This window comes from Colletotrichum destructivum, chromosome 3 (genome assembly GCF_034447905.1).
Source record: "Colletotrichum destructivum chromosome 3, complete sequence".
NCBI classification, from domain to species: Eukaryota; Fungi; Ascomycota; class Sordariomycetes; order Glomerellales; family Glomerellaceae; genus Colletotrichum; species Colletotrichum destructivum.
Genome location: NC_085898.1, coordinates 3,837,634 through 3,851,304, shown reverse-complemented (window position 1 = coordinate 3,851,304; position 13,671 = coordinate 3,837,634). Strand labels below are relative to the sequence as shown.

Genomic DNA, 13,671 nt, shown 5'->3' with positions numbered 1-13,671 from the left:
GTTATTTGGTTGTGCAGTCAGGTGATGCCCGTCGCCGCCAACTACCTGTATTTCCGCACAACATCTTCCAACGCTCAACAGTCAGCAGTTCTCTTATCTTTCATTTCGATCAAATTGGTTTCCCTGTTTGGGTCCAAACAGCAAGGTTCGGAGGCCTAGGGTTAGTCTGATCTTTGGGATCAGGAGTCATTTGACATTCAGTTGGGTTGGACGCAAGGGTTTTTTTGGACCACAGAGCCAAATGCATTGGCCCTTGAGTATATCGTTGCGTTTCCCCTACCCCCTTCCCTTTCATGTGTTCAGGATGCTAGAAGGTATCTAGCGGCGTCATCACCCATATCTTTAGCCCAGCATGTCGCTTGGTTCGTCGAGCGCTGGCCCGGGCCCTTGAGCGATGAGACAGACGGACGCAACTCTTTCGCCTTTTCCAACGGGGAGAAGTAATCCCCGAGATTCTCGTTCTCATTTGAAGCCTAGTAGGGGCTTTCCCAATATCAATAGCTGCCCCATTGCCGAAGTCGATTGCATGCATGTCGCTCGTGACTGAACTCCGGACTCCTGCGCACCAGAACGCCTATGCATGACACAGAAGGAAGCCCACCAGTCTCCAACCGTGATTACAACCCACATCAACGACCGTGATGCCCCACGCTCTCTGGCGCTCCCCCCTTTTGTGATTTCGAACCTCTCCCCCCAACACACGTTACTCCAGCTTATCCAAGTGCTCCAGCCTCGTCAGCACGACCTGCTTGCTCGTCTCCTCAATCTCGCCGGCGAGGAAGACCTCGTCAAGGATGGCGTAGACCTTGTAAAAGTTGAAGACAAGGTCGAGCTCGCAGACATTGCCGAAGAAAGCGTCGAGGACCTCGACGAAGAAGTGGATGGCCTCGAGGAATGCCAGCTCGTTGTCGTTGGTATCAACGCAGGCGCAGAAGAAGAGGCCGGCGTAGCGGCGGTAGACGATCTTGTTGTTGCGGAACTCGACGAAGTTGGACTGGTACTTCTGGTCGCGCGGCGCGACAAGGCGGTGTACCTGAGAGAGAGGGGAAGGGGAGTGTCAGTTGTGTGGGCTGGATAGAGAGAACGAGGAAAGATGGAGGCGAAGGATATGCGTACCTCGCCTTTGAGCTTGATCTTCTCATCATCGCTATATGGTGCGTACCACTTCGCAAGACGGGTCTTGCCCCTGGATCGCGGAATGTCAGTCAACCTCCCCTCCTCCTTTTGTACGTTGGTGCGTGTCTCCCCCAATAGAAGAGACTGGAACGGAACATACTGGCGGTTCTGGATCAGAATAAAGGACAGCATTGTTGCGACGTCGGTGGGAATCGCATGTCTTTCCAGATAGATCCCCTTCTCGTTGATCTGGTGTTGCCCCACGCTTCAGGTCTCGAGATGTGAAGTCGTCGGCCACGGAGCTTCGGTGTTGCTGTGACTGGTACGTACTCACCCACCGGGTGGTTGCTAACTGACTTGTGCACTGACAGCTTCTCAATCCTGTTCCCCCTGTTCCTTCGAAGAGGTACGTACCTATTTGAGGCCGCTTATGTGGAACCGCAGTAGCGCTATGGTTCAATCAATTGCGCCAGGCACCGAGAGAGGTACGTACTGCGGCTGATTGCCCGCCCCACATCCAGGATCCGAGGGGTATAAAACCTCGTCGACCCCCCGCCAATTTTCAGATCTTCTTTTCTCTTTTTCTTCTTCATCCGAGTGCAAGGGCATTACGCGTATCAGTGAGGATTCGTCCGAGATCGTGTTTTTGCTAGTTGAAAACTATAACTATGACCACTCCTAGTTGGCTTCGGCTGGCTAGGGAATTTTTGGAACCCTTCGATGGAGAATTTTCTTCTTTATTGCGATCTTTCGCTTTCATTACTCGCGGCCCCGTGTTGGGTCGTGGTGAAGAAGGTCTGAGGCCCTTCTGGCTTCGCTCACTGATTTGAGATGTGCTTCCTAGCGATTTACGTCTGTTGGAATACTCATCTGACGATAGAACTGTTGCCAAAAAGCTTGTCTGGGTTGCGTAGAACGGCATGGCTGTCTGTCGCCTTAGGAGGCAGGCCATCAGTCTGAAAAGACCTGGAGTGGCTTCACCAGCGATACTCATCCCCTTTTCGTCGATCACCTTTGGATCCCGTGATTCTGATCAGGCTCGTTTAATGCGCACTCCGGCCATACGTGAAGGAAGGTCTGGATATCCTTTATGGACCATTACCGTATATGTGTATGGATGCACCTAGACCAGGAAGAAGCTTGTGTCCATCGATCTGCATTTTCCCTTTCGATGTCGTGCTAGCAGCGACTCGGTTTTGCATGCTTGCTCGCCGCTTGCTGAGTTCCAATTCAAAAACGACATCCAGCAAGGTGTTCAACTTCTCGCTGTTTGCCCTCGCCTCCCAGCTCGATCATGGCGGTTGTCCAGCGAAGGACTCCCCTCCCCCCTGACATGCGACCGGATTCTAGGAAAACTCCAGGACACCGATGAGGGACGATATCTCGATACCTAGACTCCGGTCTTCGAGATGCATCATCATACGACTAGGCTACTAGCATTTTGATCTAAGGGATACTTTCGATGTATAGACTAACCAGTGAGATGATAATCGAAATGGATGGTATTGACAGTGGAGGTTCGGGCTCCTGCCCAACCCGGCCGAGTTTCGCAAGACTATGTACAACAGAAGATCCCGTTTTCCCCCACCACCGCAGTTGCCGTGCGGGAAGCACCTCGAGGCAAGATTATTCCCGCCATCTCAATACCCTGTTCCGTCGGTAGAGTGTCTCGGCCACAACTACCTCGCCCATAGCCCCGATTCTGCGCACCTGGTGAACATTTTCAGACTTGCGCGCGCCGCTCCACCGATACAGAGTATCCATCTGCAGCAGTTCCAAGCGAGAGCCACTCTCACAGATGGCGTCCCAAGCCGACTTCACAACCTCGTCTGTGAGGTCCTCTCTCAGGATGTCCGGCGGTTGAAATCTCCCATCGCGATCGATCCGAGGCCTTCTTCGCTTGCTCACCATCAGTGGATCCTCCTCTGTCGTTGAGCGTAGTGTCAAGCGCAGACTCCGAAGGAGCGGGACCCGTGCGAGACCCTCGCATATCCCGGCCAACTCTGTCGATTGCGAAAGGAAGGTGGGGACGGCCACCGTGACCGTCAAGTCCTCCAACAACGGGCACGCCAAGGGGAGCAGGTCGATGTGCTCTGGGCCGAGCTTGATATCCTCTTCCGGCAAGAGGCCGTTGGCGGTCGGCCGAAGCATCAGTTTTCGCAATGTGCCGCCGAATCGGGAGACTGCTGTTCGGAGCATCGGCGAAGTTAGCTGGCCTTCGAGTGATAGCGACGTCAACGCGGGCATGCCGGCTAGGAAATCTACGGCGGCATTTTCTATTTCGTCGAAGTTTTCCTCGTCTGAAGGAGCACCGATATAGCCGCGATTGTGCAGCTCAAGACTGTCGAGCTGGCGAAACTCAGCGTGCTTTGCAAGCCAGCGCAGCTCCCTCGATCCCGTGTTCAGCCTCAGATGGCGCAACAGGGCAAAGTCCGTCGTCTCGGCCCACGCCCGTATTCTCTCAGGACTGGTTCTCTGTAGGGAGAGGAAAGGTATGGACCCAAGTTTAGGTGCGACGGTGACCTTCGCTGCGTTCCTCCAATATTTGAAATTGTCGTTCGTCGCTTGGGATATCAAAGTTTGCAGTTGGCTTTCGAATTCAGGGTTGCATCTCCGGTGGTATCTGGCCCCAAAGACCGGCTCCAGCTCAACTTTTTTGAGGCTCGGCGACAAGCCCTTGACGAGCCTGGAAACGACGGATTCGTTCGTGTGGCCGGTAAAGGACTGAAAGTATTCTTTGATAGAGATGCCGTGTAACTGGGGACATAGAAGGAGGGCAACGTCGTATGGGTTGAAAGAAGTGCCTTCGATACAGTGAAGGTCGAAACACCTTAGCTCGAGCAGACATTTAGCGTGCTGGGTGCCAAGCGCTTCGAGAAGGTAGGGCGAAAAGCTACTCTCGTGCTCGATCACCATATCGGTCAACCCGGCCAGAACCTTTAGCAGCTGGACCATGGGAGCCCACGCTTCCGGGTTCACAAAGGCATCGCGGAGGCGGCGGTTCTCTGGTAGCATGCGCTTGGCGTAGCTGAGACTGTCAGCCGACTCAGGCGTCAGCTTCAGGCGGTCGGGCGAGTATAGGTCGCTGTGGTGGAGCGTCTTGTCCTCGAAAGTCATCACCAAGCGTCGGACGTGTCTCGCAGCATTTGCGTGCCTCAACACGGCGAGCCATTTGGCGACATCTCGGTGTAGCTTCTGAGGATGTTTGATCCGGATGTGGACGTCACGAAACAAGTGACACGCGGCGGCGGCGTAGCAGGATTTGCTCGTGAGGGCGAAGGACGAGAGGTCCGGCAGATGAACGCCCTCGAGATGGGCCGCAATACTGACTAGGGTCTCGGCCGGGAGAGTGTCCCAAGGTCTGCTGGCCATCTCGCTTCAGTCGTTCAGTCGCTGTCGCTGTCGTTGTCGCAGACGTAAAATGGCGTTCGAAGAGGATGAAGGATGCTAGGGGACATCGTGTCGGCTCGTGACGACAGAAATGTGTTGGACCAACAGTGCCTCGGATGAGGTTGGTTAACCTGCATCGTTTGCCAGAGAAGTGGGTTGGGGCCTTACGCAGACAGGTGGAAATGGTTGGTTGGCTCAACTGGGATGAGAGCAGCCAACATCAATCGGGAAGCCGGGGGGCCGACTTCCAACCGACGGGGGAACGGGGAAGAAGCCGGGCTGGGAAGTTGTTGGCCGAAGCAGCCAAGGCAAGAAGATAAATTGGGTTTTCCCAACGAGCGATTGCAGCTCGTCCAGGGCGAATTACATACTGCGGAGACTTGAGTAACATGTTTGCCAAGTAAGTTCCATCGGGTTTGTCTGTAACCGACGACGAACCGTTCATCTGGAGTGCGCGAAGCTAGGCAGAGAGCTTCATTTTAGAACGCTGATGAACGAGGCCAAGCCTCTTTAGCAGAAGAAGTCTTAATATCTGCCAATGATGATATTCACCTCGTCTGGCATTCCGATTGATCATGTGCCTCTTAAGCGACGATGAAACGACGTGATAGTCCTGGATAACTTACTACGCCCCGTTTGTGCCGTGCATTACAAACCCAGCACCCCTCCACCCCCATGCCACAATGTAATGGTCGGCGAGAAGCTTCCATTCCTCGACTTCGTCGAGCCCCTCCAACCGGTCTACCCGCTCCTTTTCCTCAGTCGAAACCCAACTCTCCCATATGCGCTCGACTGTCAGGGCGTGGGCATGCTCAAACCCTGCATCACGGAGACGCTGTGTATGGTCCAGCGGGAGCTTATAGTTTTCCAAGGTCGGCATGCGTATCCTCCTCGCCGCAAGGTTGGACGTCATCATCTTGCCAAATGGATCGTCGGGTCTGATTGGTTCATAAACGACGATGCCGAGGTTAGCGATCTTCCGCTCGAACCACGCCACAACGTCTTTGGTTGTGGAAGTCTCGAGGTAGCAGAGACAGCACTCCGATATTAGCAAGGTTGGGATATCGGTTCTGAGACCTGCTAGGGGCGGTGCGCCGTCTTGCACCAGTTCGCGCAAGTCGCGCGAGTGACAATAGTACTCGTCTGTTTGGGATGGTCGCGAGGACCACGATCCGTCCTCCTCGACGGACGGCACTCCGAGAATTTGGCGCAAGGGAGGAACGGACTGCACTATGCGTGCCTTCTTCCGGACCGTAACCGCAAAGTCAACCTCGTGATAGACGAGCTCAGGCCGGCTAGCCCTGGGAAAGAGACGGAACGGACGGGTGTCGGTACCAGCGCCTAGAGAGATGATTTGTCTCTGTTTGGGGCCGGACTGTGCTCTACTGGAAACGTCCAAGAAGTCGTCAATGAGGTTGTCGAGAGCGACGGTTCTCGTGTAAGTGCCTGGGATAGAGATCAGCCTCCATGCTCGACGGAAGCAGACCTTGCCACGGACCTCGGTTGATGATGGGTAGTCTCCTCGGAGGGGGCCCAGCAAAGTTCTCGACAAAGAACTGTGCGTAGGGATCGGCGAGATATCCCACGTTGACGGCACTCAGGCGCGAGCCGGCGGCGTCGTCGTCGGTTCCCTGGATCGTCTGATCATGAGTTGGGCCCGAGGAGGAGGGGCCACCGGGGCCTCTTCCGCGACCGCGACCGCCCCTTGCACCCTTTGCACCGCGAAGGGATAGCAGGTTCGGGATAGTGTTACCGGACATGGGGGGTTATTGTTCCTGCGGTGTCGGTAAGGCTGAAGATATCCCGAAGGTTGGGTTCGTGAAGAGATGCGTGTGACGTAGGAGGGAAGCTCTGAGGTGGGGCCCTGAGACAACACAGTTGTACCTGGCAGCGTCCCGCGCACACTGACAGTCCACTGGGGGAGAGAGAACTGAATATGACCGATGCAACGCAGAAAATAAAATAAAGAGAATGGAACCCTGAACAGGAGATATAGGCGCTACCCAGACTACCGGACTGCCGGATTGACGGTTCCATCCTGGTCAGTTGCGCTGCGAACCCAACACCCAGTCCCGCTGAAAAATACATATTATCAGTTAGCATGGTGACGGCTACCGTGGCATATCATATAATTTACTATTTGGCCCGTGTGAGAAGCCCTTGTCATGGATCAGGAGAAAAAATAGCTAGCATTGTCCACACGATAAAGGCTGCCTGCCAACCCAAAGGACCCGAATCCTTTCGGGTGTGTCGGAGGTTGATGCTATTCGGATTGGGAAACCAGCAGGCTGGTTGTCCAGTATCTCGGATGAAAAGAGACTTTTCCGAGACGACGAAGAGGGGACCCGAACACCATCATGCAAACATGATGTAGAAGAACGTCCAAGTCCGCTTAGCGGCCCTGGCCACGCCACGCTGGATCCTTCTGAAGTCCGAAGCGAAGCCAAATACGACGCGAGGTTTCAGGCACATACCTTCGACGGCCGGCTAGAAGACCGCCGCCCTCTCGTGCTCTTCATGCTGGACAGCCTCGTCAATAGATTCATCCCCCCCAAGCGAAGGAAGCACAGCTGTCCGGCGCCCGCATCGTTTACGTGGCTTCACCTTCGACCGTTCGATGCACAAACGGTAAAGAGTCGGCGCAATATTGCAAAAATTACTTGTCAGCAAGGACACGCGGGCGGGCGGCGTAGAAAACACATCATTTTGGCTGCATCAACCCTCGCGGCCAGGTCACTGGTATTCGCCTGCTTTTGCCGCTCGTTCGGGTTGCATGCTGGTTTTGACGGGGCGCGTAACAGAGTGTGGCTGTGCCCGCCTGCTGCCTGGTGACTTGTTGTTGGTACCCGGACCCCGGCACAAGTACAGCGTGCCAGCGTGCATCCTATGTAAACTCCTTCTGCAAGGTACTTTCTGTTGCCGATGGAGACTTCCATCCAGGCAGAACAGGCGCAGTGACCAGTGACATGCCGTCGCCATCGCCTTGAGTAATAAGGGTGAATCCCAGTATGTTCGCTTGACGTCTGACACTCACCCCTCTTACATCCTTCCCGTCATTTCCATTCTACCCGTATCCTCTTCTTACACAACATAAACCTCGACATTTCCCTTCCGACTACCTTATTATTATTTTTCGTTCCCAACTCCATTTTTGGACCTATCTTTCCGAGGCAAACCCAGGAAAATTGAAGATGCAGTTGCAACACTTCGCCGGCGCCGTCTACAAGAGGGCTTTTGACGAAACGCCTCATCAAGCCGAGCTGCCCGCCTGGACTTACGCAGTCTACTTGGCCGACTTCCTCGTCTTCCTCCCCCTCATCCTCTGGGTAAGACACCCCTTCTGCTCATGGTTCACACTCCGGATTTCTCCCCACTGACACAGGCATTCCCAGACGACCTACACCCTCCACCAAATCTACCCCATTTTCGCAATCGTCGAGGACGAGAACCCGCCCGCTTACGACCCCGTCAACCTTGCCGAAGATGACGGCGCCATCCTCTCCGCCGGCCCGGAGGCGCGCCCCGACGGCCCTGTCCCGATCACCAAGGACGTCACCGGTGGCCGCTCCACCACCGTGACCTCGTCCATCCGCTCTATCCACCGTCTGCTGAAGACCCACGGTGGCTGGCGCGCAAACTTCCGTGGCTTCGCCGTCTACCTCGTCCAGAGCGCCGCCACCACCGCCCTCTTCGGCATCTTCTCCGCCTTCTTGCCAGACATGCTCGCCTCCCTCGCGACCCTTCTCGCCGCTCTGTCCCTCGTTCAGCTCAGCGCCGCCTGGGTGCACATCATCATCACCCCGAGCAGCCCCCAGCACTTCTGGCAGCGCTTGCCGCCCTTCAAGCGCGCCTTCGACGCCACCGCCCGCCCCGTTGCCGCCCAGTGGTTCGCTGAGCAGCTTGCCACCTGGGTCCCCATCGCCATCGGCTGGGCCATCGGCATGGACCTGCCCAACATGCAGTACGGCGGGTCCGGATCGAACACGCCCCAGTTCCACACCTCGGACGCCTGGAAGAGCATCGTCGTCACCCTCGTCAGCATCGGCATTCAGATCATCGTCGTCATCCCCGCCCATGTCGTCCTCGTCCGCGTTCAGGCCTCGCTCCTGCCCGAGGAGGCCAACACCATCATCCCCTTTGACCGCTCCTTCGAGGGCAAGGTCGAGCCTCGCGTCGTCGGCGGCAAGGGCTACGCCACCATGGACGACGCATGGAGCGGCTTCTCCCGTTCCGCCTGGAAGCGCCTCGTCATCCTCTACGCCAAGATCTTTGCCGTCACCTTTGCCGCCTTTTTCTTCATGGCCGCCATCATCCTTCCCCAGGTCATTCTCATCAGTGCGCATGCTAAATAGCTTACTGGTTGGCGGTCGTTGCTCGCCGAGTCCAAGTCGTCCAGGCTTTGCCTCGGAACTCTCAATGCTTGGTCTTGCGTGGTACGAACGGACTTGGCCATCAGAGCAGACTTTTGCTTGACTTGACTTTGCGACGTGGCTAACATATTCCTCGTACATCTTTCTATGGTAATTTCTGTCATTGAGGCGGCGGGAGTTTGCCCTCCCACATCTCTGTCTCGTTGTGTTGTATCAAAAATAGTCACCAACAAATCTCTTTCATCATTCGCACACATACTCACTCAAGTAGAAAATTGAATATGCACTCACCCAAGCCCATCGCAGTAATTCTGGCAACAAGTATCGTTTTCTAATGTCATTAACCGTCATCGTCTTGGGTTTCATAAGCAGGGAGGTCCGCTGTGTCTTGACGCCAACCGCCCCCCCCCCCCCCCCCCCCCCCCCCCCCAGACTATCCATCAGCGGCAACACGCATGTCAATCGGCTGTTCTTCTCATCGTCCCATTGTCGCCTTCTGCTCCTTCTCTCTGCCCAATCCATGCCTCGTCATCAACGTACCCGATGACTCTGTCATCAAATACCCTTTGGTCATGTGGGAACACCCTCTCCATAAATGCATCCACCCATCCACCTTCCACGCTACCCCACAACCCATTCCTCTCCCCTTTGGCCAAAAGAAGTTGCCAAAGACCGCCCAGAAACTGCTGGCAAAGCAAAATCCAAGGACAACACAGACCCAGCTGAAAAGAGGCAAAAGGAAAGCTCGACATCAAAGAATGCGCCTTTTCCTCTCCCAGTCTGTGTTCCAAATCATTCAAGTCTGCACGTGAGTATTTGCTGTTCTACTCAACTGATCTCTGTCTTCCAGCATAATGGATGAAGCAAAAGGAAAGAGGGTCTCTGCAAGACAAATGCCGCAGGGAACTTTGGTGACAAGGATGAAAGAAACTGCTGCCACTGGAATCAGCACACCAGGGGTATAGCGGTCTAGTCCGCACCAAGCTGTTTTCTATCGCATGCTTTGCCATATCTATTGGATAAAAGAGCTTGCGTTTCCTGCTTGAAACGGTAATCCGATATCAGGAGAACAGGGGCTCAGTGGTAAGAGGGGTACGAGGCCATCTAAGACTTTTGGGAGAAGAACCAACTGCTGCGCTTGCCAGCACCACCCTCATTCTGCTGAATGCTGTTGATAACGGGGATAGAGGGTCCCTGGTTGTCAACACCACCGCCACGAAGGGGCTTGGCAATGCGGCTGCCGGCGTTGGTGAAGCTGAATCCACCAAGCGAGGGGGAGTTCAGGCCACGGGTACTGCCAGCCTTGGCAGCCTCCAGCCTCTCCTTGACAGCGGCGAGCTGGACTTCAAATCTACGAGGCACCAGTCATTAGCAAAGGGATCTAGGCATAGAATGTGTTGAAAAGGACAAGATGGGTAAACTGAAAGCAAAGGCTAGAAGAGGTCCATACTTGTGGTTTGCAGATGCCATCTTCTCCTGGCTATCCTGTAGCAGGCTCTCGAGGCTCTGGATGCGCTCGTTGCGAGCAATGAGCTTGCGCTCGGCAATGGCCACTTCCTTCTTGAGCGCCGAGTTTTGCTCGACGAGTTGGCGCTGAACCTGGGTCAGCTGTTCGAGGTTCCTCTCGAGGAAGGCCATCTTCTTCTGCTGAGCCCGGTTGTTGGATGACCGGAGCACGTTGTTATATTGCTCCCTCGTCTCGTCGAGCGAGATCTCGAGCTCAACCACGCGCTCACAGCGGTTCTGAAGATCGCGCATGAGGCTCTTCTTCATGATGTCGAATTCGGCAATCTGTTGCTGGATGGACTTGCCGTTGGCCATGGGTGCGGCAGTGCCGGCCTTGACTCTTTGTTGGAGGTCCTCGATAAGGGTCCTCATCTTGGAGTTCTCGGCAGCCTTCTGCGCGATCTCGGCCTTGAGCTCATCCACGAGCTCCATGGAGGTGGTCTGCTTGTTGGAGTAGGCGCTCTCCAGGCGGGATTTTATCTCCTCAACGTCATTCTCACCCAGGTTGCGGGTGAGAAGCTCCTCGTACTCCTGCTGGAGGGACTGCAGGCGATCCTCGAGCTCAGCCCTGCGTCGGGCATCTGCCTCGTTTGAGGAAGCGCTGTAGACGGACAACTCGGCCTGTCTCACGATTCCCTGTATCTCAACGAAACGCGACTTGAGCGCCACAAGGTCGTCGGGGTTGACGATGTCGCCGGTGGAGCTGACTTCGTGCAAAGCTTCCAGTTGGGCAATAGCCTCAGAGATTGCCTTTTCGTTGTCGCTGAACACATCGGCACCGAGATCGAAACCGGCCATCATCTTGGCCATCTTCTCCGCCTTTTTCTTTTCCTTCTCGTCAAGAACCGCGCTCGTCTCCTTGGCACTCATCTTAACGTCAAGAAGTTGCTGCTTGACCTCGTCGAGCTCTGTCGTCAGCTCGGCGTTCTGCTCCTTGAGCGCGTCCATAGTGATCAGTGCCTCCTTGCCCTCGAAGTTCAGGCGCTCGAGTTGCATCTTGACTTCGTTCACCTCGGCGTGGAGCTTCTCGTTTTCCTTGCCAGTCTTGGCATCGTGCTCCTTGAGATAGGTTAGTTCCTCCTTGGTCTCACGAAGAACCTTTTCCGTCGTGTTGTACTGGCTCTCCTTCTCGGCGAGCTGATCTTGGAGCTCGTTCTCGCGCCGCAGGAACTCGTCACGCTCATCCTTATCCAGAGGCAAGCTCGGTGTTCCCGAGCGCTCCGAAATTGCTGGCGTCTCAGATCTGCTTTCGGGCAGCAGGCGGGATGGGGTCGAAGGACGGGGCGCCTTCGCTTCCGCCTTGGCTCCTGCGACGCCATCCGCAGATAGGGAAGACACCCACTTATCCCTGGGCACAGACTCGCCAGCACGCCACAGCTGGACCTCGCCCTCCAAGTTGGAGATGTACGTCTCAAAGGTCGAGATTTGGCCTCGAGCCTTGCCAAGCAGGGCCTTGAGCTCGGCAGGACTGAGCTCGGCGTTGACCTTGGCCTTGTTCTTGATCGCCTTGGCACGGGTGCCGAACCGTAGAGTGCTGAGGGTTTCGGCGTCGTTGTAACTGCTGGGCGAGCAATTGATAATAAGAGTTGTGCGACTGTTACCTCCCAGGGATTCTTGCAAAATTCGGGTCAACTTGGAGTCTCGGTAGGGAACGTGGGAGGATCTGCCGTCTGTCAAGGCGTTGATGACCATTCCGAGAGCACTCAAACTCTTGTTGATCTTCTTGGCCTCCTCGAGAGTCTGACCACTGGCGCCTGTCTTTCCGACCTTTTCGCTACCGGCCAAGTCGACCAAGAAAAGCTGACCACTCTTTGCCGATCCGGTCTCGACGTTTTTCTGGGTAATGGTAACGACGAAGATGGAATGCGAACGGGAAGATTCTTGGTTCATGTTGGTCGCGGCAACGGCACGGGCATTTCCTCCTCTTCTCATCACCTCGTAAACCTCCTGGACGCTCGAGACGTATACCTCGAGGAGACCCTTGACATAGACGCCACGGTTCTTCTCTTCGTGTACGGGGAGGTTGTCGTTCTGAGGCGCCAACAAGTCGCGAATCCTCTCCATGTAAATTTCCATATAGCTCACTCGTACCGTGTACTCGATGGTGCTAGGGCTGGACATGATGCTGGCGAAGATCTGCTCGATGATGCGGGGGATGACACCGCGGCCCTCTTCGTCGTCGATGCTGGAGCCCATCATAGTGTAGGACTTTCCGGCGCCCGTCTGGCCGTAGGCAAAGACGGTTCCATTGTAACCGTTGAGAATATCGTCGACAGTCGAGCGGATGGAAAAGTCGAAAATGTCGGACTGCTTGCATTCCATGTCGAAGACTCGGTCGAATGTAAAGGAGCCCTGCGCCTCTTTCGACTAGAAGTGGCCATCGTCAGTCGGCTACCCGCATGCGCTATGGTGTCAAGGAGGCAGAGAGAGAAAGAGAGCAAAACGGGACTTACGTCGAGGGTACAGGTCTCCTCGCCATTGAAGCTGACGATGGGCTGGCCGCCCGATGCCAGTTCCACCTTGTTCTGTGGACGGAATCGAGCCACCACCTTGATGCTGTTGTTTGCGCTAGACATGGCGACGATATTTCAGACCAGCAGGCGTCGAAGCCAAGGTCATGGGTTCCGATCGGGCGAAGTTGTTGTAAGATTGGGGGGGTGTGCGTGTGGTTGCGGCAAGGCACTCGGCGGCCGCAGCTCGGCAACGGGGGTTTGTGTTGAAAGGACACACACAAACACGGGCGGGATGAAATGACGGTGTGCAGAGATGTGGGAAGGCTGTTAGAATGACATATCGCAGGTTTTGCAGGGCGGCGATGCAGGGAGGGGAGGATAGCGACAGCACAAACCAGCAGCAGTTGCAGCCAGAGAGGCAGTCGGACTGGAAAGTGGGAGAGGATAAAGAGCCGTGGTGGTTTGTATTGTTTGGGAATCGGGGTTGCCTTTGGGGGGGTCGAGATGCAAATGACGGGGGACGCGCTAGAAATCGCGTGGAATTATTTGGTCGCAGAATGTGGTACAGCGCAGGTGCAGGTGCAGGTGCAGAGAGGGAAGGTACCTGTGTTGCGGTCCACAGGGGCGGGCACTGGTAGTCAGTCACAAGTCAGTCTGTCGGCCAGGGACTTGGAAACACACCCTGAGAAAAGGGAACGGACCAATCCCGTCCAGTTGGGGTCACTTCCACTAAGGTGGTTTCATGCCCACCTCACCAGTGACGATTCAATCGCCGGTACCTTCCTTCGCGCTCGCTCATAGCACACCGTCAGGTACAGGTACAGGCAGATGGTCCG

General features: G+C 55.4%; 5 protein-coding genes across 5 annotated transcripts; 1 reads left to right on the top strand and 4 right to left on the bottom strand.

Moving 5' to 3' along the window:
• Positions 1-411: 411 nt before the first annotated feature.
• CDEST_05263 (Putative adaptor protein complex, sigma subunit) lies at positions 412-1,444 on the bottom strand. Its single transcript, XM_062921422.1, has 3 exons — positions 1,277-1,444; positions 1,117-1,186; positions 412-1,033 (listed from the first exon to the last, which is right to left on the bottom strand). The coding sequence occupies exons 1-3, from the start codon at positions 1,306-1,308 to the stop codon at positions 704-706; spliced, it is 432 nt and encodes a 143-aa protein (XP_062777473.1). The 5' UTR covers positions 1,309-1,444; the 3' UTR covers positions 412-703.
• Positions 1,445-2,566: 1,122 nt separating this feature from the next.
• On the bottom strand, positions 2,567-4,914 carry CDEST_05262 (uncharacterized protein). Its single transcript, XM_062921421.1, has 3 exons — positions 4,878-4,914; positions 4,675-4,785; positions 2,567-4,617 (listed from the first exon to the last, which is right to left on the bottom strand). The coding sequence occupies exon 3, from the start codon at positions 4,486-4,488 to the stop codon at positions 2,743-2,745; it is 1,746 nt and encodes a 581-aa protein (XP_062777472.1). The 5' UTR covers positions 4,489-4,617; positions 4,675-4,785; positions 4,878-4,914; the 3' UTR covers positions 2,567-2,742.
• A 1-nt stretch (position 4,915) lies between these two features.
• Positions 4,916-6,436, bottom strand: CDEST_05261 (Putative methyltransferase Ppm1/Ppm2/Tcmp). The gene is made up of 2 exons (XM_062921420.1): positions 6,005-6,436; positions 4,916-5,952 (listed from the first exon to the last, which is right to left on the bottom strand). Exons 1-2 carry the CDS (start codon positions 6,264-6,266, stop codon positions 5,132-5,134), a joined length of 1,083 nt encoding a protein of 360 aa, XP_062777471.1. The 5' UTR covers positions 6,267-6,436; the 3' UTR covers positions 4,916-5,131.
• A 1,115-nt stretch (positions 6,437-7,551) lies between these two features.
• On the top strand, positions 7,552-9,314 carry CDEST_05260 (uncharacterized protein). Its single transcript, XM_062921419.1, has 3 exons — positions 7,552-7,832; positions 7,899-9,252; positions 9,309-9,314. Exons 1-2 carry the CDS (start codon positions 7,698-7,700, stop codon positions 8,856-8,858), a joined length of 1,095 nt encoding a protein of 364 aa, XP_062777470.1. The 5' UTR covers positions 7,552-7,697; the 3' UTR covers positions 8,859-9,252; positions 9,309-9,314.
• A 1-nt stretch (position 9,315) lies between these two features.
• Positions 9,316-13,382, bottom strand: CDEST_05259 (Putative kinesin-like protein). Its single transcript, XM_062921418.1, has 3 exons — positions 12,836-13,382; positions 10,327-12,749; positions 9,316-10,227 (listed from the first exon to the last, which is right to left on the bottom strand). The coding sequence occupies exons 1-3, from the start codon at positions 12,956-12,958 to the stop codon at positions 9,981-9,983; spliced, it is 2,793 nt and encodes a 930-aa protein (XP_062777469.1). The 5' UTR covers positions 12,959-13,382; the 3' UTR covers positions 9,316-9,980.
• Between the last annotated feature and the right edge of the window lie 289 nt (positions 13,383-13,671).

Bases quoted from the DNA above. Each gene is read 5' to 3' on its own strand.
- CDEST_05263 (XM_062921422.1), bottom strand. From the start codon at position 1,308: ATGCTGTCCTTTATTCTGATCCAGAACCGCCA. The intron at 1,187-1,276 runs GTATGTTCCGTT...TCCGCGATCCAG, and splicing joins ATTCTGATCCAGAACCGCCA to GGGCAAGACCCGTCTTGCGA. The intron at 1,034-1,116 runs GTACGCATATCC...CCTCTCTCTCAG, and splicing joins AGATCAAGCTCAAAGGCGAG to GTACACCGCCTTGTCGCGCC.
- CDEST_05259 (XM_062921418.1), bottom strand. From the start codon at position 12,958: ATGTCTAGCGCAAACAACAGCATCAAGGTGGTGGCTCGATTCCGTCCA. The intron at 12,750-12,835 runs GTAAGTCCCGTT...GGCCACTTCTAG, and splicing joins AGGAGACCTGTACCCTCGAC to TCGAAAGAGGCGCAGGGCTC. The intron at 10,228-10,326 runs GTATGGACCTCT...GGTGCCTCGTAG, and splicing joins ATGGCATCTGCAAACCACAA to ATTTGAAGTCCAGCTCGCCG.
- CDEST_05262 (XM_062921421.1), bottom strand. From the start codon at position 4,488: ATGGCCAGCAGACCTTGGGACACTCTCCCGGCCGAGACCCTAGTCAGT.
- CDEST_05261 (XM_062921420.1), bottom strand. From the start codon at position 6,266: ATGTCCGGTAACACTATCCCGAACCTGCTATCCCTTCGCGGTGCAAAG. The intron at 5,953-6,004 runs GTCCGTGGCAAG...TCTCTATCCCAG, and splicing joins ACTACCCATCATCAACCGAG to GCACTTACACGAGAACCGTC.
- CDEST_05260 (XM_062921419.1), top strand. From the start codon at position 7,698: ATGCAGTTGCAACACTTCGCCGGCGCCGTCTACAAGAGGGCTTTTGAC. The intron at 7,833-7,898 runs GTAAGACACCCC...AGGCATTCCCAG, and splicing joins TCCTCCCCCTCATCCTCTGG to ACGACCTACACCCTCCACCA.